The 23,982-nt window shown below is 34.1% G+C and overlaps 4 protein-coding genes across 4 annotated transcripts; 3 read left to right on the forward strand and 1 right to left on the reverse strand.

Moving 5' to 3' along the window:
- Positions 1-141: 141 nt before the first annotated feature.
- On the forward strand, positions 142-4,336 carry Upf3 (UPF3 regulator of nonsense mediated mRNA decay). The gene is made up of 6 exons (XM_029305435.2): positions 142-460; positions 724-1,138; positions 1,250-1,401; positions 2,481-3,138; positions 3,368-3,582; positions 3,809-4,336. The coding sequence occupies exons 1-6, from the start codon at positions 320-322 to the stop codon at positions 4,025-4,027; spliced, it is 1,800 nt and encodes a 599-aa protein (XP_029161268.1). The 5' UTR covers positions 142-319; the 3' UTR covers positions 4,028-4,336.
- Positions 4,337-8,006: 3,670 nt separating this feature from the next.
- Positions 8,007-15,639, forward strand: LOC114932977 (fatty acid synthase-like). Its single transcript, XM_029305396.2, has 7 exons — positions 8,007-8,233; positions 8,314-8,658; positions 8,764-11,924; positions 12,055-12,520; positions 12,676-13,018; positions 13,149-14,635; positions 15,055-15,639. Exons 1-7 carry the CDS (start codon positions 8,188-8,190, stop codon positions 15,444-15,446), a joined length of 6,240 nt encoding a protein of 2,079 aa, XP_029161229.1. The 5' UTR covers positions 8,007-8,187; the 3' UTR covers positions 15,447-15,639.
- A 629-nt stretch (positions 15,640-16,268) lies between these two features.
- On the forward strand, positions 16,269-20,444 carry LOC114932978 (putative RNA helicase mov-10-B.1). The gene is made up of 11 exons (XM_029305397.2): positions 16,269-16,486; positions 16,735-16,830; positions 17,063-17,512; positions 17,648-17,815; positions 17,895-18,051; positions 18,125-18,261; positions 18,477-18,599; positions 18,805-19,022; positions 19,104-19,377; positions 19,484-19,778; positions 19,874-20,444. The coding sequence occupies exons 2-11, from the start codon at positions 16,790-16,792 to the stop codon at positions 20,189-20,191; spliced, it is 2,181 nt and encodes a 726-aa protein (XP_029161230.2). The 5' UTR covers positions 16,269-16,486; positions 16,735-16,789; the 3' UTR covers positions 20,192-20,444.
- On the reverse strand, positions 19,103-23,831 carry PIG-U (phosphatidylinositol glycan anchor biosynthesis class U). Its single transcript, XM_029305393.2, has 4 exons — positions 22,887-23,831; positions 22,526-22,728; positions 21,724-22,411; positions 19,103-21,634 (listed from the first exon to the last, which is right to left on the reverse strand). The coding sequence occupies exons 1-4, from the start codon at positions 23,014-23,016 to the stop codon at positions 21,381-21,383; spliced, it is 1,275 nt and encodes a 424-aa protein (XP_029161226.2). The 5' UTR covers positions 23,017-23,831; the 3' UTR covers positions 19,103-21,380.
- Positions 23,832-23,982: the final 151 nt, after the last annotated feature.

The raw sequence follows: 23,982 nt of genomic DNA on the forward strand, positions 1-23,982 counted from the left end.
ATTTTTTGCACTAATTTAGATGAAATGATGTATTTAGAAATTGGAGACAAAAAGGGGAGAGACGAAAAGTTTGTTATAAACAAATTTCGTGGATTGATTTCTGAAAATCGAGAAAATGAGAAATATGTAAATGATAAACTTCCTTTTTTTTCTAAAGTCGATTCAAGATGGCAGCGATTGTCGCGTAAACGCCGAGAGAAACGTTCTCCTCAGGTGTGCGCTTCGAGGAAGCGAAATTGTATCTCTTAGATTTGAAATCGTAAGAATCTGAGGACAACGAGACGTTCCTGAAGTCCGGGAGGTCGTGTCGCGCGTGAAAATGACGGAGGAAACGCAACAGCAGGCCGAGGGTGCCGCGCAGAATGACAGCTGTTCTGTTCAGCAAACTGAAACGCCGCTGAATTCGGATGTCGCAAAAGTCAAAGATAACAAAAAAGAAAAATGTCGTCCCATGACGAAGGTTCGTTCTCATATAATTCTCGTTATAGATGTAGATTTTTATCTTCCCGATGAACGTTCTTCGACTTTAATAGATTGTTTCTTGATGAATATTTGAATGAAAAATAGGTTATGTATGTTAATCAAACATAAGAAAACATCCGGTCTCACTTTGAAAGTGATGACTTTAAAATCTGAAATGTATATCTTTTACATTAAACATACGTTTTATATTAGAGACACGTCACTTGTAAAATGTGAATAATTATGTTTGACTCTTTTTAGGTGGTGATCAGGAGACTACCTCCGACAATGACTCAGGATCAATTTCTGGAACAAGTGTCCCCGCTGCCGGAACACGATTATTTGTACTTTGTGAAGGCTGACATGTCGCTCGGCCAGTTTGCGTTCTCTCGCGCTTACATTAATTTCATAGATCAGCAAGATATCTTTGTCTTCCGGGAAAAGTTTGACAATTACATCTTTATAGATTCCAAGGGGGTAGAATATCCCGCAGTAGTAGAGTTCGCGCCTTTTCAGAGATTACCAAAGAAACGCGTCGGCAAAAAGAAAGATCTCAAATGTGGCACCATCGAGAACGATTTGTATTTCATAAGCTTCTTAGAGAATTTGAAGAATCAGGAGATCGATTCCAGCGTAGCTCAATCAAAAACTGAATACTCTTATCAACCACCGGATAGTGAGTATATTTTTTACATGTATACATATATATTTCTTGTCTGAGTAAGGGTACAAACACATAACTATTATGAAAGGTTTTAAAATTACAATGATTGTATATTGTGCACAGATACGGTAAAGAAAGTCACAACGACCCCGTTACTCGAATTTCTGAAGCTTCGTAAGCAGGAGAAACAACGACTTAGAGATGAAAAACGTGAGGAAAGGAGAAGGAGAGATATGGAAAAGCGGAGAACGAGAGACGATCCTGTTATTTCTAAGGTAGAGTAATTACTGGGATACATTGGAATACAACAAATACAGTAGGGAATATGATATGGAATAATAATTATTTTGCTTGTAATAATTACTTATCAAACTTGGAAACAATTAGTACCTTATTCTTTACTGTATTTGCTGATATCAAATATTTTCGTCTACAGCACATGTATAATATGGAAAACGATCAGTCATCCAATTTTCCCACATCTCACCCCACAAATGTCAAACTTGAAGATACGTTTATTCAATATTTTGTCAAAAACGTAAATATATATAAATATAGAGAGGAACTCTTCCTTGATAGATTTGTATACAAACGAGCGCAAGAAAAATTATATAAGAGTCATCAAAGATTTTATGAGCATGTTAAAAAACCGAAATCAAATAGAAGTACATTTGATGTCAAGAAACAATATTTAAATGGCAGTAATCAAATTAATTGACAAACTTATTTCCATTTCCACAAAGGCGATCATGTAAGAAAAAATACTTCATTAAGAAAGAAAGATTTACTTTTTTTTATTTCAATTATTTTTAATATTAGAGTACATGCAGTAATATGAAATATATGATTTTTCATGTACGCTAGTAGCCTTGAATTTCTCCCTGATTTTCACGTGCAAAAAAGTTGTGGTACAAAAGAATTGTATGTTTGTCCAAGGTGGTATGTAAAAGAATGGGAATCAGGAATTTCTACTGTTGCGCCGTGAGATACACGGGAAAATCGATGTTGATGTTTGTTCCAGTGCTCATGGTTCTCTTGAGAGAGGAGCGTTCTTTAAATATCTATCGCAATTATACTTTTGTATTTATGATTTTCTAAAAAAGCCTTATGTAATTTCATATATACATGTACATTATAATATTATAATTGTTTTAATTGGTCTGTATAAAATTTTTGAGAGGAATATGTTTTAAAGAGAAACTAATTATACATTTATATTTGATAATTGTGTTCTCTCTGTATTCAGTTGTACATTGAACTCGTAAAATCACTAGTATGATGAAGAAATATAAATACAAGAAAAAATATAAGTCTAAGATAATGAGAGATACACAATGTATTATTATTTTTACAGGTTCTAAGAAATCCAGACTTAGATAAAGAGTTCAGTAAGGATGATAAAGAAAATAAAGAGGAGAGGGACAAACTTTCACCAAAGGAATTGAAGAATAGGCACAAAAGAGATGAGAAAGTAAGAGAGAAATTATCGCGAGACCGGGAGATTAAACCAATCATTAAGGGATATAGAGAGCGAATTGACGATAGAAATAAAGAGCTGAAGCCTCGACGATACGATGAGAAGAAGCCTTATGGAAGACGTGATGATCGGGAAAGCGTGAGAGAGGAGAGAAGGCATGATCTCAAAGATGACAGGAGATACGAAGTAAAAGAGGAGTTTAGAGACTCCAGAGACAGGAAGGTGGAGGAAAGACGCGGAAAGAGTTACGAGAAGATGAGACAAGAGAAAAAGAAATTGGCGGAAACGAAGAAACAAATTGTTGACGCCAACGGGGATGAGGCGAACTCGAAGAAGGCAAAAGAGGAATATGATGTACGAGAGAAGGAAGACGAAATCGGTAAAGAGCCTGCACCCAAAGAGGATGAATTTACGCATGCTGGAGATAACGAATGCGCCCAGCACGATACTGCCGAGGATCGAGTAACAGTGGATGCTATGCGAAATTGTCGATTGGATGAAACTGCAGAAGAGGGAAATGGTTTATCCAATCCAGGTGAGATGTTTATTCATATATTTGAAAGAATGTTTTTTCATTTTCTTCCATTAATTTTCTTGATTTTAATATCTTGAGAAAAGTTTATGGCAAAAATTTCTCGCGCAATTTCACCAAGAAATCAGAGCAATATATTTATTTTAGAAATATAACGGGATTATTTCTTTGATTTCGAGAAGTTGGGGAGGATATTTGCGTGTAAATTTTTATGCCAACATGTTAATTACAGATGCAAACGATGAGGACAAATCCGAGGAGAAAGAATCGAAAGTCATGAAGAGACGTAACTCGCTGGAAAGTGGTGGCGAAGGGGGTGCGGGTGATGGTAATTGCCTACGACGTCACAAATCGTTAGACGGAGGTGGTGAAAGTAATTTGCAGAAGAGCGAGGAGAAAAAAAAGGATAAAAAGGATCCACGATTGGAGCGCAGAATACGAAATAAGGTAAGAGGCTATATATTCGCTCAAGAAGCATGCAAAAGCTAGTTTTTCTTCGATAAATTAACATTGTTAAACGTAAACGTTCTTTTTTTAACGTGTATACTTAATTATTTCGTCAACAATTTCGTTGATATTTATATTATATATATTATATATCTGTAAATCGTGTGTACATTCATTTAATTTATCAAGCTTAAGTAGACATATATAAAAACTACTTTGATTGCAGGATCGTCCAGCAATGGAGATCTACAGACCCGGCATGGGCAAATTTAGTAAGCAGCGGCTAGAACGTGAGAAATCCAACAACGATGAACGAGCATCTCTTTCGCAGAGTCCAACGCCAAATCCAGGTACTTCTTCTTCTACAAACAAATCCGGGAAACCCGGAGCGGCGGAGGTGCGCTCGATGACGTTCAAACGCAGCGTCACTCGTGATGCAGTATAAAGACGTTTTTGCGTGTTTTCAACACTTTCGTCGCTCACAATGTCTTCGTCGTGGATGTGAATTCGATTAATCTTACAGTGATTTAATCATGATATGATATATAATGGTTTCTTTATTTTCTTCATTTATTCTATAAAAAACATTTTCATTATGTGCTAATGATATGATTACAAAAGTGCTAATTCTCTATACGCGCATGGAAAATGAACGTTTCACGCACAATCTGATTATTTTTCGCGTTTGTTTTCTCTAGATGTGCTTTTATTAAGTGTAATAATTGAATTAATAAATATAACGTACTCTTTGTTATTACGTTTTTAGAATAATTACAACAGTTTATACACATATATATTTTTTTTTAATGGAGCCTATTTTTCGACAATGTGTGTGTATTTTTTAATGCGAAATGAAACAACGGAAAACGTGCATACTTAGTACAATAATACTTTTAAAACTAACTTTAATAAAGACTGACTTTACGTGATTTTTGGTCGACTAATCGCAAAAGTCGGCAGATTTCGGATTCGATCTCGATTTTTACCTCATACGTCTCTATACAAAGATTAGAGATGAAAAATCCAGTCTTCTTATTTTTTTAAATGTAATTACGATGTTTAGTAATTGATGTTTTTAATAATCTACCTGTTTAACTAATATACACACAAAAAGTATTATAATCTGTACAAGAAATCTTGTAGACTGTATTACTACACAAATGTTTTGGTAGAATAATCTTGAACAAAGTAATATAGCTTTTGTTCATAATATACGAAATTCTTATATCGAGATCTTGCGTAATTTGTTTAAATTTTAAATGATTAGAGACTACTGAAAAAGAAAAAAAATTCCGTGTTGCATTAATATTATTTATCGGATTCTAAAATTCTCTTCTTTTCGATTATTTTTCAGTTTTGAAACATTTTCATGGAGAATATAAAAGATATAAAATAATTTATTATTTAAGATATTACAAATGCAAAATTTTTTAAATTTTAAATAAAAGGTTAAAAAACCTTATTAGATTATGTCTCTTTTTTATAATTAAAAATTCATAGAAAGATTCTAAAAATGTTATTTTTCGAGATATCTGTCAAATATACGTACATTAGTTGATACTTTCTGAAGATCATTGGCCAATGATGTTTTTTATGTTTACATTAATTTCATGGACAAAATACCTTTGTGTTTAGACAACAATTATGTTTTTATTTTTTTCTGTAATACATATTAATAAAGAATTTGATTTATTTTATAACTTTATTTTATAAAAACTTATAATTATATATATATATATATATATATATATATATATATATATATATATAAGGCTGCCTGGAAAAAAATTCATATAATTATATTCTAATATTTTATATATAATTATATATGTATAGAATTTATAATTCCAAATCGCAAATTTCACTTCTAAAAGAAATACAAAAATTATTTTTTTATTAACATAAGTATTAATTATACGCAGGCCATACTGCGTCATTATACACAAAGGTATTGTGTCACTTGATTCTATAGATTTTATTTCTTTTATATATAATTCAAGTTATCTCCCGCCTCCTATTACATAATAAATTTTATTTTATAATTTATTGTTCAACGATAATATGCAGTGGAATTTTATTCACATATTAATTAAACTATTATTAATATTAATTGGAACTGCTATTATTGCACAATAACAAAATTTATTTTATTTTAATAAAAATTGTATATCTTGAATATTATATATAATTTATGACATGAGAGAAGTAAAGATTTAGTAGAAGACAATAAATTTATATGTTTGACGTAAGAAGAAGGAATTGTTAATTATGAAAAAGCGATCTTCATTAATCACGAAGTATCGAAAAGGTCAACCACAACTTTTCAAGAAAACAAGTTTCTATATAATTATATATACAAGTATGTGTCCATATAATGTTTGTTTCTCTTATATACTCTACTTATATTTTTTTAAGAAGAGAGAGTTTTTTTAAGCGATGTTTGTAATTAAATCAATATTTTTTTATGTGTATGTTGTGTATGTACATATATATATGTATGCATATATAATCTTCTTTTCTGAATTTGCAAAATTCGAATGAAAACTACATGAGAAAAAGAAATAAATATAATAATTTTATTATTTCTTTTTTTGCATTAAGAAAAATTTGTACATGCTTTACAAGTTTTAATGTTCCGTTATTATTGATAAAAAAATTGATACTAGACGTTTATTATCAATTATTATGATATGAAAATATTCAGAGATATATAATTAAAAAGTGCTAGCATTTAGCTACCATTTATTATAAATTTTATACAACATTTAATTGATTAATTTTACAATTTAGAATAAATCAGCTGGTTTGAAATATTTTTATAGGTCAATTGTCAAGAAAATTCAAACAATCAAGATGTCAAATTGTCAGGAAAGTTCAAACAATCTTAGCACATTCAAAGTTTTAACTAACAATAAGTGTGCTTAAGTTGGAACATTTTCCAAAAAATTGTCTTTTTGGGAATCATGTTTTATGTAAAGGTCTCTGTTTCTTCGTACAGTTCCTCCAACTTTTTTAAAAGTTCAAGAATATATACGAATTCAAGAACATTATAGATTAAAATTTTGTCCTTTATATTATATGCATCGAAGATCTTTCGTCATTATGATTAATTTTGGATGGCAAAACTACCATATATCTTGTATATAATGTCAGAATATATACAAGACTAATTAGCTTTTTTTATTATAATTGTTAATTATATTGTTGAGAATAATAATATCAATTTTTCCTCTTTTGTAATGTATACAATTTATTTATATATAAGTATATGAAAAACCTGTAAATCATCATTTCTGACATCAACGATAAAGTGGGGACAACATAAGAATTATATAAAAGAGAGACGCAACCCTATCAAAACGTATATATACATTTGGTACTCTCTGCATAACTGTTTATAAAATTTGCCTTAAATATAGGTACTCAAAATTATATCACCTTTTGATTTTTCAGCATAACTTGCTTTAAAGTGCATGGATCTCTACTCGAATAATATGTTTTGAAGGACGATATAACATATATTGAATTATAATTCAATGTTATATCAACTTTCAAAACATGTTATAATTTTATAGAGATCCATTCACTTTAAAACATAATATGCTGAAAAATCAAAAGGTGATATAATTTTGGCCAGTACTATATATGCAGGATAAGCCATTTTAATCAACGCACATAAATATCTCGTATAGTAAGCAAGATGGAAAAAAGTGTTTCGAACAAAAGTTTTTTTTACTATGAGGGGCACATAAAATGGTGTTATTGATTTGACCTTGTATAATCATTTAAAGGTCACCTGCAATTTCTTAAATTGGAACCTGTTATTTTTCATTACATATTCTTATAGCTTATCTAAAGAGCTTTTCAAATCCTATAATAAAGTGTTGTTTGATGGAGTACTTTTAAAATTATAAAAGTTTAAAGTTTTTACAATTTTTTGGCATAAAATGTAAAATATCTTGTAAAATGTTCAGTTCAAATCAATGACACCATCTTATGTCCCCCTCATAGTCAAAAAACTTTTGTTTGGGACATTTTTTCCATCTTGCTTATTATACGAAATATTTATGTGTTGATTAAAATAACTTATCCAGTATATGAAACACTTATCAATCAGCCTTCGATGAAGAATTAGCAAATCAAAGATTAGAAAATTAGATTAGAAAAAATCTTTCCTTAATGAGAAAAGTCGACCAAAATGGCATACCAATTTTTTCAGAAATATTTTTATTAATTATTATTGGCGGACCTAAAGGACTATTATTTGTTAGATTAGAAGATTAGAAACAGTGTAGCAGAGACAGACCTCTTCCTGTTTGAATCGAATCGTTTTTTTCAGCAAAGTAAATTTTTCTTGTTCTAAGAAAATTAATACAAAATTGTTAAAAATCAATTAATTTTTTTGTGAACATAATGTAATTATTCATTGTGCACACTCTTTATTTTTATTTCTTTTATTTTTTTTAAATATCATACATGGTCGCTTCAATAAAAGTAAAGCTGTAGTGGACGCAATTCAGTTTTAATACGACTGTGTGTTTGAATTTTTAAACACAAAATTTATTCTAGCCAGATAGAGGAAGATCGAATTATTCAACGAGCAAGATGCCTACAAAAATGGAAAGTGACATCGTCATTACGGGCATTTCAGGTAATTATACCGATTATGGCGACCGCGGTATAATCAATCAATTTCATTATAGAAATGAGATACATTCATATTTTTTCCAGGTCGTCTACCTGAGTCCTCAAACATTGAGGAGTTTAAGGAGAATTTAATGAAAGGATTAGACATGGTTACCGAGGACGAGCGACGTTGGACACCGGGCATTCTCGGGATACCATCCAGATTTGCCAAACTCAAGGATGTTAGTAATTTCGACGCCTCTTTCTTCAAGATACATCCTAAACAAGCGCACCCAATGGATCCGCAGCTTCGCATAATGCTAGAAGCGTCATACGAGGCGTTAATTGATGCCGGCGTCAATCCCTCAACCCTAAAAGGATCGCGTACTGGCGTGTTCATCGGTGTTTCCACTTCGGATGCGAATAATTTTTGGAAGAAAGATCCAAATGGTAGATACATTTGTTAAATTTATCGTGAAAATTTCCATCGTAAAATCACACCGCAAAAAAAGCCTTTTTTTTAAGTGAACAAAAAAAATACTCATCTGTTTGCAGGATATGGATTACTCGGATGTAGCAGAGCGATGTTTGCCAACAGAATCTCTTACGCTTTTGATTTAATCGGACCTAGTTATTCGCTGGATACAGCCTGTTCCTCGGCCTTGACTGCTATGCATCAAGCGGTTCTTGCGATGAATATGGGTGAATGCGACGCAGCAATCATCGGCGGATTGAATCTCGTGCTCGATCCGGCTAATAGTCTTCATTTTCAGCGATTGAATATGCTGTCCAAAGATGGCAAGTGTAAATCATTCGACATTACGGCCAATGGTTACGCGAGAGCCGAAGCAGTGGTCGTAATATTTCTGCAGAAATCAAAGGACGCACGCAGAGTGTACGCCACGGTGATAAACACGGCGATAAACACAGATGGCTACAAACCCGAGGGTTTCACGTATCCAAGCAGTGACATTCAATACTTGATGTTGAAGGAAGTGTATAGTAAAGTGGGTATCAATCCCGAAGATGTAGTTTACATAGAGGCGCATGGTAGCGGTACCCAAGCGGGTGATCCGCAGGAACTAAATGCCATCGATAGACTGTTTTGCAAAAACAGGAAGACACCGCTGCAGATCGGCTCGGTTAAATCAAATATGGGCCACTCAGAAGCCGCCAGCGGATTATGCGCGCTAGCCAAGGTGCTGATTGCGATGGAAACCGGTGTGATCCCCGCGAATCTGCACTTTACTATTCCAAATCCGAAGATTCCCGCATTGATCGATGGACGTGTTCGCGTAATTGACAAGGCCACGCCGTGGAATGGCGGTCTCGTGGGTATCAATTCATTTGGCGCCGGTGGCGCAAATTCGCACATTATTTTGCGCAGCAATCCAAAGACAAAGGTGTCATCGGTGCCAGAGACCATAGAGTTATTACTACCGAAACTGATAGCCGTATCGGGTCGCACGAAGGAAGCTATACAGGTGTTATTGGACAAGGCGAATGAGCATCGACAGGACGACGAGTTTCTGGCTTTACTACATACCGTGCACCAGGACAATATAGCGGGACACGACGTTCGCGGCTATGAGATACTCGCTCATGGTGGTACCCGCGAGATGGTCGAAATGAATAATGGCAACAAACGGTCCATTTGGTTTTTATTTTCCGGTATGGGTTCTCAATGGTCAGGTATGGGCCGCGAACTGCTCAACATCAAAACGTGCCAACATAGTCTACAGCAATGCGCAAATATATTGAAGAATCATGATATCGACTTAATGAATATCATCTTAAATAGCACCGATGAGACATACGAGAACGTGATGCTTGTTATAGTATCAATCGTGGCCATCCAGATCGCTCTAGTCGACTTGTTAACACTTATAGGCATTCGACCAGACGGCATAATTGGACACTCTCTCGGTGAATTGTGCTGTTCATATGCCGACGGCGGGTTTACGCTAGAGCAAACTATCTTGGCAGCTTATTACAAAGGCAAGTCGACTCTAGATGCCAATTTAGAACCAGGCGCTATGGCAGTAATCAAATTGACTTGGGAGAAAGCCAAGGAGATGTGTCCACCTGATATCACTCCAGCTTGTCACAATTCTGCGAATTTGATCACCATTTCTGGTCCAGTCGCTTCTGTGAAGAAGTTTGTAGAAGAGCTGAAGAGCAAAGAAATCTTTGCTACAATAATCGACTCATCTGGCGTCGCCTTCCACAGCAAATACATTCTTCCGAGTGAATCGATATACCGTGCTTCGCTCGACAAGATTATACCAAACCCGAAGAAAAGATCTGACAAATGGATCTCCAGTTCGGTACCCGAGGCCGCATGGGACAGCCCACTCGCGCAATTCAGCTCATCGGAGTATTTCGTAAACAATCTGGTATCACCTGTGCTCTTCCAAGAAGCGATAGCGCACATCCCAAAGGACGCGATAATTATCGAGATCGGACCGCATTGCCTGTTGCAGTCGATTCTGCATAGTTCGCTACCGTTGACGATTACCAACATCTGTCTTCAAAATCAAAATAATTCAAACAATTTGATCTTTCTACTGTCTAATATAGGAAAGCTGTACATGGCTGGGGCGCAACCTGATATCTCCAAACTATATCCACCGATCAGTTTTCCCGTTAGTCGTGGAACACCAATGATCGGACCTCTGATCAAATGGGACCATTCCATCAAATGGGTGGTACCCACTTTCATTCAAAAGTCAAAACAATTGTCTGGAGAACATATTGTAGAAATAAATCTGTCGAGAGAAACGGACGCATATCTAATGGGACACAAAATCGACGGGCGATATGTTTTCCCGGGCGCCGGCCTCCTTGTGATGGTTTGGAAAGTCTTCGCGAAACTACATGACACCAATTTTGAACAACTGCCAGTAATCTTTGAGAACGTGTGGTTCCAGCGCATTACTTTCATCCCGACGAAGAAAACGATTAAGTTCTCGGTAAGTATTCTTGAGAGAAAGGGCGACTTTGAAGTCCGGGAAGCCGATTCGATCGTCGTTAGCGGAAACATTCGCCTTGCCGAAGCTACCGAGAAGAATCAGCTGGACCTGCCGCTGCTTCCGATGCCACCCGATGGATTTGTATTGAACACCGAGGACGTTTATAAGGAATTTAGATTGCGTGGATACGAATACAACGGTGTTTTCGAGGGGATCAAATCCTGTGACAATTCCATCACTGTCGGCGAATTACATTGGTTCAATGAATGGTCCTCGTACATGGATAGCATGTTTCAGTTTAAATTATTGTCCATCGATCGGAGATTGGTGTATGGCTCGAAGGTCCGCTACGCCGTGATTGATCCTGTGCTTCACAAACGATTGACCGATGAATTACCGAAAGGTGCTGGATTATCGATATATCACTATAAAAACATCGAAGTCGTCAAATCGGGGGGTATCGAGATTAGAGGGATAAAACCTACCACATCTCAGCGACAGCAGATTCAAATCAAGCCCAAGTACGAACGTTACGTTTTCGTGCCATACGAAAATCCGCACAGCCTGGTCTTGGAAGATTCAGCGAGAGGAAAGCTGCACGCACTCACTGTGCTATTGCAAATTGCCTGTGAGAACATAACGACGTCGAGGATCAAGGCCATGGAAGTTGCGAACGATCGAGACGCAAGAAGCCTCTTGGCGCCACTTATACTCGATATTTTTGATGGAGAACCATTAGTTAACGTAAGTATACTTGTTATAGAATTTTAATGTCATTAATTTTTATAAGACAAAATTTTATTACATATATCATAAACCTTTTTCTTTGAACATGTTCTAAGTGCGTGTAAACATGTCACTTCCTTTGTTTTAGATTGACCTACAAGTGGCCGTCAATTCCGCAATTGACGATTACGCGACAATTTTCAATGAGATGAACGTTAACTTAGTGAAATGGGATGCAAACGATGCATTTTTAGGTCCAAATATGCATCTCGTCGTAGCGGCGGAAGTTCTTTCTAGCCAATCCTACACCGTTCTTAAAAACCTAGCAAGTGCCTTAAATTCCAGTTGCTTTATTCTTCTGAAAGAGACTGCCACACAACTCGACTTGAACACTGCGCTGAAGAAAGCGAATCTGATATTGGTCAGTAAACAAATCGACACCTCGGGAAAGAGTTACATTTTGTTGAAAAAACGAAAGGAGAAACAAGAACCAATCGTAATACAGATCACAGGAAAGAATTTCTCATGGTTGGAAAATGCAAAAGCTGTGTTGAAGAAATACGACAGCAATAATCAAGAAGTGCTTTTTGTATCCCAAGGCGAAGAATTATTTGGTAAAATTATAAACAAACATGTTTATATATATTTCTTTAAATGATTTTAAAAAACTGATTTTTAAAAATATTTATTTAACGATTATCTTTTTTTTCAAACTTTATTCTCAATCATCTAATCAGCGAATTAACATCTTATCACTTTTTATTTGCAGGTCTAGTTGGATTTATGACTTGTATCCGGCGCGAGATCGCAAACGTGCGTTATGTCTTTATCCAAGACAGCAACGCTCCCAAATTTGACTTATCCTCCCAGTTTTACGCGCAGCAACTAGAAAAGGGATTAATGGCTAATGTTTTGAAGGCAGGTCAATGGGGCAGTTATCGGCACTTACCATTACATCAGCCTAACAACGTGCGAGTGGAGCACGCCTATGTGAGTGCACGGACTCACGGAGATTTGAGTAGTCTAGAATGGATTCAAAGTCCATTAACTTTTAGTCAGACTAAACATTTAGATAAACTCTGCAGTGTATACTATGCGTCGTTAAACTTCAAGTAAGTTTCGGTGAACGTTACTCTTTGCTTGTTTGATTGATAATAAACGGAGATCATACGTTGTCACGATGATATAATAAATACTTGTTGAATTTCAAACTAAATGAATTTTGTACTATTGTATTAACAGGGATGTTAAGCTGGCGATCAGTAAACAACCAACGGACGCCCTTTCATCGGCAGAGATTAATATAGAAGACTCTGCCTTAGGACTAGAATTCTCCGGAAGAGACGCAAACGGCTGTAGAGTGATGGGTATAGTCAAATCTAGAAGATTGGCGACCACCGTGTTGCCAGATTCCGGTTTTCTTTGGAAGCTGCCTGACAGATGGACGTTGGAGCAGGCGGCGACAATACCGGTCGCTTACGTCACTAGTTACTACGCTCTGTTTGTACGGGGTCAATTGAAGGCGAGCGAAAGCGTGTTAATTCATAGCGGCGCGGGCGGCATCGGTCAAGCAGCGATCACCATCGCTCTGCACGCCGGCTGCACGGTCTTCACCACCGTCGACACTCCGGAGCAACGACTTTTCCTCAAAAAAGCCTTTCCGCAATTGACCGAGAAGAATATCGGTAATTCTCGAGATACGAGTTTCGAGCATCTGATCTCCGACCAGACCCAAGGACGTGGAGTTAATGTGGTACTGAACTCGCTAATTGGAGAGAAACTGCACGCCAGTATGCGGTGCCTCGCGAAGAACGGTCGTTTCCTCGAGATCGGGAAACACGACATGTTGAATGGCAATCGTGTAGATATGTCGGTATTTTTAAAAAACATCTCCTTCCACGGTATATTTCTGGAGACGCTGTTTGACGAAGGCGAAGACAAACGAAAAACGATTAAACTGATGACAGAGGGAATCGCGAACAGCGTAGTGCGTCCATTACCGACGACCGTATTTTCGAAACGAAATCTCGAGGAGGGATTTAAATTTATGATGACGAGCCAGCATATCGGTAAGGTACTGTTGAATATTCGACATGAAGAACCGCAAAAACATATGATGCCGATGTCGAAGATGATGACGACCGTATCACGCTCCTACATGTATCCGGAGAAGTCGTATGTGCTAATCGGAGGTCTCGGTGGCTTCGGTCTAGAACTAGCCAACTGGATGGTCGCTCGCGGCGCTAAAATCATCATTCTTGTATCTCATACCGGCATACGCACCGGATACCAGACGTTGCGGATACAACGTTGGCGCGAGAGTGGCATCAAAGTCGTTATTTCCACGGCGGACGTGACGACGCCTTCTGGCGCCCTAAATTTGATCGAGGAGAGTAACCGGTTGGCTCCGGTAGGCGGTATATTTAATCTGGCCGTTGTGTTGCACGACGCCTTGTTCGAGAACTTGCAGGTGGCCGATTTCGAGGCCGTAAATTTGCCAAAAGTCGAGGGTACGAAGAATCTGGACATGGCATCGAGAAAGTTCTGTCCGTCGTTGGATTTTTTCGTCGTCTTCTCGTCCATATCCTGCGGCCGTGGCAATTTGGGTCAATCCAATTATGGTCTCGCAAACTCGGCCATGGAGAGGATGATGGAGCAGAGACATGCCGCTGGTTTGCCCGGTCTCGCTATTCAATGGGGTATTATAGGAGACGTCGGATTGTATATAGGTGAGATTTAGTTTTCTATTTCTTTCGATCACTTTTTGGATTGCTTCTTATGATTCTATATAAACTCTTACCTATATAAAAATACCTTCAATAAAAATATACACAATAGTTTGCACGAGACTCTTTGAAGAAAATAATTATATATTATATTATGTTTTTATTAATGATGAGATGATGTTTTTTATTAATACAAACATAAATAGAAACAACTTTTTATTGCAAGAAAGATATAAATATATTAAAGTATAAGAATTGGAGAATATGAATTATTTATATAAGATAATTACAAACTAAATAATGTTATATTTAAAAAAAAGATAACAAAGTAAATGTTTGAATAAATAAAATGTCTTGGCTAGATAAAGTAATAATCATTTATCATATTCGATATCATTCTACGATACTCTTATTTTTTACAGATACGATAGGAAATAAAAACATCAATGAAGGTATTTTACCACAACGTATGAGCAGCTGTCTTGCAACCATGGACATTTTTCTTCGGGAATCGTATCCTGTATTGGCATCCACAGTGATAGCCGAGAAGCACAAATCCGTGAACGATGGCAAAGTTAATTTTGTTGAAGTCATTGCCAGTATCCTTGGTTTTGAAAATGTCTATTCGATGAATTTCAATGACACCTTCGATAAGCTCGGCATTGATTCGCTAGGCTACACAGAGATCAAGCAGATTCTTGAAAGAGAATATGATATCATATTATCGTTCCGAGAAATACAAGCCTTGACGATAAGCAAATTACGAGATTTATTAACTGCGACCGATGTATCTGGCAATTCTCCAACGAGTTAAAAAAAGTGTAGATAAGAAGATCGCAAGTCTCCTGCAGCATACATATATGTTAAATACAAATTAATATATGATCTTTTAATTTTTTAAATATTCTCTTTTTAAAACTCTTTTCTAATATCTGAATGATGGTGATTGTATTATACTGTATTTTATAAAAACTAATACAGTTTCTCTAAAATTATACGATTAATTATACGATTGTATTTTTAAATTAATCTATTAAATTTAACGTATTATAATTAATCTTGTGTTTTTACTTGTTTAATACAATTATGTGTATTTAAATAAGTATAATGAATTTTAAACATTCGAATTTTTGAAAAATGCTAATTCAAAATGAAGCTCTTTCATCGTTACTAGTTACTTTAGGCGTCAATCAATGTGAGTGGCTGTGGTCATTTATAACGTTGGACACTTCGCAAACAAAGAAAAAATATATAAGGGCGATAATACATGTATTATACGTAAAAAAAGTATTATACATAAGGTACGTTCAAGAGTCATCCTTTTAGCGCTTTGACCTTATTTATCAACGTTTTTCCGAACGAACTCATCTTATCATTTAAGCCCCATACACAATGCCAAGCAACAAGAAATAAGAAATAAAAAATATCCATCAATAAGAACAGAGAATAATATCTTCTCCTTTTTCCTGGCTACGCCACTGGTCAAAGTCAACTATAATTTATAAATTACTACACATAAAATAACTAATAATTAAAAGGTTTGTTCGCGTCGCATGCTCCAACTTACTCCTTCTTACTCCAATGCGCTTGTATTGGTGCGCTCCTCGAATTGGACCAATACGAGCGCATTGAAGTAAAAAGGAGCAAGTTGGGGCATGCGACGCGAACAAACCTAAAGATGCACCTGCATCGGCTGCAATAGTTATTGGCTCATGTATATAGCGTTATCTGTACGAACGGAAATCCCCTCTTTCATTGAAACGTTATAATATATTCACGAGACTATAAACATGTGCACGCTTTTACAACTTTTAATACTTGACATTTTCGTTACTTTGCAAAACTCATATAAACGTAAGTATTTTATATATTATTTTTTTAGAATAATTGTGTCTACATGTAGTACGAATAGTGTAAAAAAATATCAATTTTATTTTTATTTCTTTATCCAAGATTTTTATATAACTCATATATGAAGATATTTTTTAAATGTAAAATATTGATATAAAATTTTTAATTAGGTTTTTATATAAAGATTTATAATTATAATAGAAATTATGTTATAAATATCTTCATTTTTTTTCCTGCAAAATGGCTTTTAGGTTTAGACTAACTAGACGTTTTACATCTTGACGTTTCATCTAACAATTTTCTATTATGGCAATGAATAGAAATACCACAGTGGATCCTGACGATGAGTACGAGAACTTTGTATTACAATAATATAATATTTTATTAAATTTATTAGCAACTGTTATATATAGTTTTCACATGTATAACATATAAAGCTGCAAATAACTTGAATTCTATATATCATACAATATTTAGCATATTGAAAAAATTATTTACTTAATTAATAATTCCATTTTATTCTAATCTAAGTAATTTATGTAACTGTTAACTGTATTATACAATTTATCATTCTTTTAGGGATTGCACAGCATTTTCAGTAGCACCAATATTTAAGCTACCATTAATTCGAACTCCACCTGATTTAAAAATTGCATTGCAAAGACATTTGCAGGAAGATAATAACCTTTCACAAAAATGTCTTGATTATATAAAATGCATTAAGAGTTTGCATACTGTACAAAGGCTAAATTATGATTCTTATTTAATTATACTAAAAATATGCTTATATTTAGAGCAGTTTGAATTAGATTGTGAACTGAGCCGGTACAAGTTGTTAAATCATAAAATTAAGAACTCCAATTTAAATGGATGTTTCTTAATTGATTTACCATATATAAATAAGGAAACTCCTATAGTTGTACCAGATGATAAAGTGTATCTTACTGAAACTATTACAAAAAAAACAATTTGCGCTAGAGTTTTGAAGATAACAGAAAATCAAATAACAATACAACCAGAGTTTTTGAAGTAAGTTTACAATTCTTTTATTATGTATTAATAGGAATATAGCATACATTTATAATTTATAATATGATTATTATTAAATAACAGAATATAGAAAACAAATGTATTGAAATTATTAATTTTGTATAATTGGTATAGAAAAGCAAGAATATTCAAAGACGAAAACAAGAGGTTTAATATAAATTTTAGGAGTAAAGATTATTCATTAAAATGTTGCCATTATGCATTGATGATAATGAGTGAAAAACACAATTTAGAAGAAATTATATATCCTAAACTCAAAATAAATAATACAGATTTAAAAGAGTAAGTTTTTAAACCATTATTAATATTTACATTTACATTGCTTTTTAGCACTTTAATTTTAAATATATGTTTTATATAGCGACATTAAATGGATAAACACTAAGATAGAACAGAATGAAGAACAAAAACAAGCGATAAGGAAAATCTTGTATAATACTGCATACCCAGCACCTTATATAATTTTCGGTCCTCCAGGCACTGGGAAAACAGCAACATTAGTCGAACTTATATGTCAAGTAATTTGTTTTCTTTTTATATCTAACACATTTTATTTTTTTTTCCTTTTGTCTTTAACTCTTTGGTTGATAGATTGTAAAACATTATCCCATGAAAAACATATTGGTATGTGCAACATCTAATGCAGCAGTTGATGAAATTACCAAAAGATTAATTGACAATGTGCCAGCAAACAAAGTGTATCGAATGTATGCAGCATCTAGATCATGGTAACAAATTGCTTTTATATTGATTTTTTTATTTCTATCAATAATGTAAGCCTAATGTGATCAATTTTTTGTATTAGCAAAAGATTTATTTCTATTTTAAATTTGATTATTAATAATAATCAATTTTAACTAAATGCAGCATATATTATTTTAAAAAACTAATAAAATATATATATGCATATGTTATAAAGTGAATTTTGTATGTTTAAAAACAGGGAAAATATAGATCAAACTATACGACCATGTGCAAATTTTGTTGACAGAAAGTCTCTCTTTTTGCCAAAAGAGTTATTGTTATTTAAAAAAATTATTGTTACAACATTAATAACGTCCATAAGGTATAATTATTCCAAATATATTTCGTTTCTTTATATATGTAATATAGTATTCAAGCATGTATATGCACATATAGATAAGCTTCTCTATAATAATAATTTCTGCACGAGTACAAAAAATAATTTTATTTGAATTTTAGCACTATTTATATAAATATACATTATGAAGAAATTTTACAATTTTCTCGTTTTCTATATATTATTATAGATTGAATGCTATAAATTTTAAAGAGAATCATTTTTCTTATATAATCATTGACGAGGCGAGTCAAGCGATTGAACCAGAGATGTTAATTCCCTTAACAATAACACATCAAAAAAATGAAAATGAAAGGCCTGAGCACTTTGGAGCACAAATCGTTATTGCAGGTGATCCTTACCAGTTAGGACCTCGCGTTCGCTCCAAATGGAGTAAACATTTTTTTGGCAAGTTTTTCCTAAATAATATCTCAAATGTCGCGCAATGTATCACAAAAGTAATATCTTAATAATCTAATATCTCAACAGGAATATCTATGTTGGAAAGATTAATGAACGATTGTCATCCATATAAAAAGCAAAATGGAAAGTATAATCCGAATTATATAACAAAATTAATTAAAAATTACCGTAGTCATGAAAAATTGTTATATGTACCAAATAAACAATTTTATGAGAATGAATTGAAAGCCTGTGGAATAGATAAACATATAAATTTGAACTGGTCAAAGGTACCTAATAAATTATTTCCCATGATATTTCAAGAGGTTCTAGGCAAAGAAGAGAGAAATCCAAATGGAAGGTTAATAAATTTAAACAAACATAGATTTCACTTTAATTGTCTTAAATTATAAGTAAATTATTTTTATAATTAATTGTAAAATTGTACAAATATGTTTAATTTGTAGTGTCTTAAACACTGCTGAAATACTAGTAGTGATAGAATATGTGAAAATACTGCTTAAATCGAAATTTGGAAAGCATATGATAACGCCGAAGGATATTGGAATAGTAACACCTTTTAAACAGCAACAGATACAAATCGTTGAATATTTAGCACAAAACCAATTGGAAAACATAACTGTGGGAACAGTTGAAACATTTCAAGGGCAAGAACGAACTGTGATAATAGTGTCAACAGTACGATCCAAAATTTTTGAACATGATGGTGAAGAACACATTGGTTTCTTATCCAATCCAAAAGTATGTAAAATTATTTTACGATATATGCACGCACCAAATACTATTTTATGTACATTATATACATTTCTATATATAATGTTTCTAATTTCTTTTAGAGATTTAATGTTGCCGTGACACGTGCAAAAGCACTTATGATAATAATAGGCAATTCAAATATTCTTTGCACAAATAAGCATTGGAAGGCACTTTGGGAATATTGTAAAGAGCATAATGGGTGTATCCCGTTCAACAAGTCCCCATTAAAATCAGATGTGATAGCCAAATTAAAGAGTGATTATGAAACTAATGAAAATAATAATCGTAACACAAATGAGACGAAAATATCTGTTACTGTAAAACTTGGTAAAAACAAAAAAGAGGAATTATCCAATATATTAGTGCCTGCAATGGAGAAAAAATTAACACTAACGTAAAAATAAGAACTGATTGACAGTTGTGTCTTTAAAAACATTATTACACCGAACAATTGAATTTAGTATTTATATCTTTTTACTAATATCTTATTTCGTTTTTTAAGTGCGTTTCTCGAAACGTACAACCAACTATGTTCAGTATTAAATTACATTTTTGTGATAATTTAATATCCCTCTAATAATATTAATGATTTTATAATGATTACGTTTATTATAGAAAATTTCTCCTTAGAATTAATATTTCTGAGATGATATTACATATGTATGTCATATTTATAATTGAAATATTGTAGTGTAATTTAACGTTATAATTAAATATTACAATTAAAAACTATATCGTTATAATGATGCAAACAGAAAATTTTATAAGATATTTTTAAATCGCTTTTTTCTGCTGTGATTTTACAGTTGCAGAATCTTTTTAAAATAGTTCTTTTGCTATATTTTACAATTATGTAGATTCTAACATATTTACATTTTTATTTATGATAACAGGCTTGTAACTGATTATCTAATAATAAGTTTTAAACATCGTGACATGTATATTTTTTTAAAAACAAGATATTTATGATAATAAATACTTTAAAATAAATTACCACATATTGATTCATTTGAGTAATAAACTTTTTTTTTTAAATGACATTCTAAAGGTTCTAAATGTAAAAATTCATACTGAAATCTCTGATCCAAAGTAGCAAGTTTAAAAATATAATTTCCAATATATTCCAAGCATTTTTGAGATGTTTTGCTCTCCAGTTGACAATGAGAAGCAAAGAGAAGAGAAGAGGTAGCTCCAATACTTATATATTACCAGAAACATTCAAGATTGAAAGAATACATGTTAAAGATTAACAAAAGACAGATATAAAAATTAACAAAAATGCAACTTACGAAAATTTGAAAATATATATATGCGATACTTTGATGCGATATATAGTTTTGAAAGTTTTATCAATTATGAAAATTATGTGGTTATTATTTATGACATCCAAAATATGTAATAGTTTTTAATCTCCTTGTGAAATATTATACAAGGAATGAGCGGAAATTGTAGAAAAAATATCGACAGAAGATATTTTTTTGTAAAAAACTATTTATGTCCTTGAAATAAATACTCCAGAAGTATTGTATCACTTGGTATCATTGTTCATCGACAAGATATTACATTTCGCAATCTAGGAAAGCATTCTTATTCGAGCAGTAATTTAGCCTCATTTCCATTAACCTTCTTATTAATACCATGTTGAATTGCGAACTCGTGTTTCACGCTGGCGAACAGAATATCCGTAAGAAGAAAAATCTGCGCTATGGCAAACGCCAATGTTACTCCGAAATAGAAATTTGCATTAGCCGATCTGGAATATATCCACTGATGCCACACGGTCGGTGCGAATACCGTACAAAATAGTATAAAACAACCTACGATAAATCCCTGTTGCATATCTGGAAAAAAACAAAATTAGATGGAATTAGAAATTAGAAATAATTTGTATCATTAACTCAAAATTGATTTTAAAATTCCTTTGACTCACGTTGAAACAAGTGTTTCCACAAAGGTAACAGAGATATATAAAAACCGACGTCTCCAATGCATGGATATGATTTAAATATGGCAGCTATTGCTAAATAGGAGAACGCCATTAACATTGGATCACGTCGTAATCGCAGTGCTAGCGGGACTATGTACAGTAAACTGACATTTATTTGGAAAGATGCGATGAAGAGCCATCTAAAATGCTCAAACATCTCTGTAAAGAAGTACCAGTACAATCCGATATTCGGACGTAAATCGGGAACGGTCAGTACGAAACCAATTGTATTCCGTAAAAAGGACCAACTTCCCATAATGCTGTAGGAAATGGCGAATAGGGCAGTTAAGATACTCGTAAATACGATTAACATTGTAACAATACTGATTCTTCTATTCTTCACTGTGCTGGCGACGTAGATGGTTGCAGGTACCATGAGCGACACAGGATAGAGCCCTTGCAATGTCAGCAACGCTATTGACATGCAACTCCAGAACATGGAACGTCTTGTCATGGACAACAGTGCAATCGAATAGAGTAGATTTGTAAAAACTGTCGTTGTTAGGCCGACACAGTTTAGTATTATGTAAGGATTGAACAGATACCCTGCAGAAACATACAGAGCAGACGTGCTAGGAATATCTTGACTAGACTTCCTATCATCTTCCTTTCCCTCTTTCCTTTTTGTTGCCTGTAATATATATGAATTGTAAAAAAATATATATTCTTTCAATTGATCATCACAAGTTTAAAAATACTTTAACTAGAGTCCAAACTCAACTATCATCTCAATAACCAAACTGACCAGTTCAATGGCATAGCGCTTCGCAGTCAGAGCGAGGCACAGAGCAGTTGTCAAATCAGTGACAACAAACAGCAGAAATAACGTCCACTGAGGTAAGTATTTCTGCATAAGCTTGAAAATGTATAAGCCTATTGGGGTTTCGTGAAACAGGTCTCCTTCATAAGGATCTATACCGAATTCGTGCAAGTAAACTCCCTCAGTCACTGAAAATTCATCAAAATTAACATTAGAAAAATCTGTCCCTCAATCGATCAAAATAAATATGAGTTTTCTTACGTACTTCTTGATCAACTAAATCGAAACTATAACTTATGTTCTTTCCACTATCTTTGTAAATTCTAATGCAGAAAAATCAACTAACCTCTTTTCCAGGAGTTCAGAGCGGTTGACACTTCGACGCGATTGCCAATTATTTTTTGATATTCAGAGTTCATCAGCAGCAATCTGATAGTACCGGCCAACGCGAAATTCGACAACCACTTCCTCGGCATGTTTTCCTCTTTTTTTTCCCCTCGCGATGCTACACTTGCGATCGATTCACATTTATTCTTCCGCGAGCATAACCTGTCAATAGAGCGTCACCGAGGTCCGCATACCGTCTCAACAGGATTTCGTTATCGCTAAACTTCGGCACGAGGGAATTTTCCGCCTTAATCGTTATTTATAATATATTGCGTCCGCGTGTTATAATTATATTTATTTTAAATGATGTTTGGTAAAGAAACCACACACGCGCGGCGACGAGACCGGGACATTCAGCTGTCAACATTTCTCACTTGACACTTCCAAACTCGTTAGTGTACTTAGGCGTGTATGTACGATAACGGTAAGAAATATACACGCGTTTCTAAATAATAATACGAAATTTTCACAATCTTTTCTCTTTAGATTCATTCAAATGTACGCTTTCTCGGATAAATATTGTAAATGTCTTCGCGGATATTTGAATTGACTCGAGCGTATAACGTATTTCTCTTTCCTTTGGATCCTCGTCTGGAATCTACTCGAATGTTCACTTCCTTTCATATATGTCAAGTAGCCGATGATAAAAGACTGATTTTAACGAAAAGAGAGGCTTGGATACCACAGAAGTCCGAATGCACTGAAAATGGTTCTCGCTAGGATTGGAGCGGTTTTAGGTGAAACTGAACTGACTCTATTATTAGTATAATAAAGATTTAATAAAGAACGAAATGCTTCTACAATTTGCACCGTCTACTCGTTTGCACTGCTCGAAGGAGAGTCGTTCTCCTCATCTTTCGAACTTAACGGCCAACGGCCCGCGGTCGCGCTCGCATGCGCGCGCATACCTTTTAGACACCCTATGTGCTACGGTGACAGCACCGCACGGGTGTCGGAAACGACGCTAACGCCGGATATCGCATTAAGTGCAGTAATCATCTGCGCGCTGCTTACAATATGAAAAAGTCAATCGTATATCGAAATCGCAAGGCAAT

This window comes from Nylanderia fulva, unplaced genomic scaffold (genome assembly GCF_048542155.1).
Source record: "Nylanderia fulva isolate GAGA-0341 unplaced genomic scaffold, ASM4854215v1 Scaffold19, whole genome shotgun sequence".
In the NCBI taxonomy this organism is placed as follows: Eukaryota; Metazoa; Arthropoda; class Insecta; order Hymenoptera; family Formicidae; genus Nylanderia; species Nylanderia fulva.

Bases quoted from the DNA above. Each gene is read 5' to 3' on its own strand.
- LOC114932978 (XM_029305397.2), top strand. From the start codon at position 16,790: ATGGCAATGAATAGAAATACCACAGTGGATCCTGACGATGA. The intron at 17,513-17,647 runs GTAAGTTTACAA...TAATTGGTATAG, and splicing joins ATACAACCAGAGTTTTTGAA to AAAAGCAAGAATATTCAAAG. The intron at 18,262-18,476 runs GTAACAAATTGC...GTTTAAAAACAG, and splicing joins TATGCAGCATCTAGATCATG to GGAAAATATAGATCAAACTA.
- PIG-U (XM_029305393.2), bottom strand. From the start codon at position 23,016: ATGCCGAGGAAGTGGTTGTCGAATTTCGCGTTGGCCGGTACTATCAGA. The intron at 22,729-22,886 runs GTTAGTTGATTT...ATGAATTTTCAG, and splicing joins TCTGAACTCCTGGAAAAGAG to TGACTGAGGGAGTTTACTTG. The intron at 21,635-21,723 runs GTGAGTCAAAGG...GTTTTTTTCCAG, and splicing joins GTGGAAACACTTGTTTCAAC to ATATGCAACAGGGATTTATC.
- LOC114932977 (XM_029305396.2), top strand. From the start codon at position 8,188: ATGCCTACAAAAATGGAAAGTGACATCGTCATTACGGGCATTTCAG. The intron at 12,521-12,675 runs GTAAAATTATAA...TTTTATTTGCAG, and splicing joins CCAAGGCGAAGAATTATTTG to GTCTAGTTGGATTTATGACT. The intron at 13,019-13,148 runs GTAAGTTTCGGT...TTGTATTAACAG, and splicing joins TATGCGTCGTTAAACTTCAA to GGATGTTAAGCTGGCGATCA.
- Upf3 (XM_029305435.2), top strand. From the start codon at position 320: ATGACGGAGGAAACGCAACAGCAGGCCGAGGGTGCCGCGCAGAATGAC. The intron at 1,139-1,249 runs GTGAGTATATTT...TATTGTGCACAG, and splicing joins CTCTTATCAACCACCGGATA to ATACGGTAAAGAAAGTCACA. The intron at 1,402-2,480 runs GTAGAGTAATTA...TTATTTTTACAG, and splicing joins ACGATCCTGTTATTTCTAAG to GTTCTAAGAAATCCAGACTT.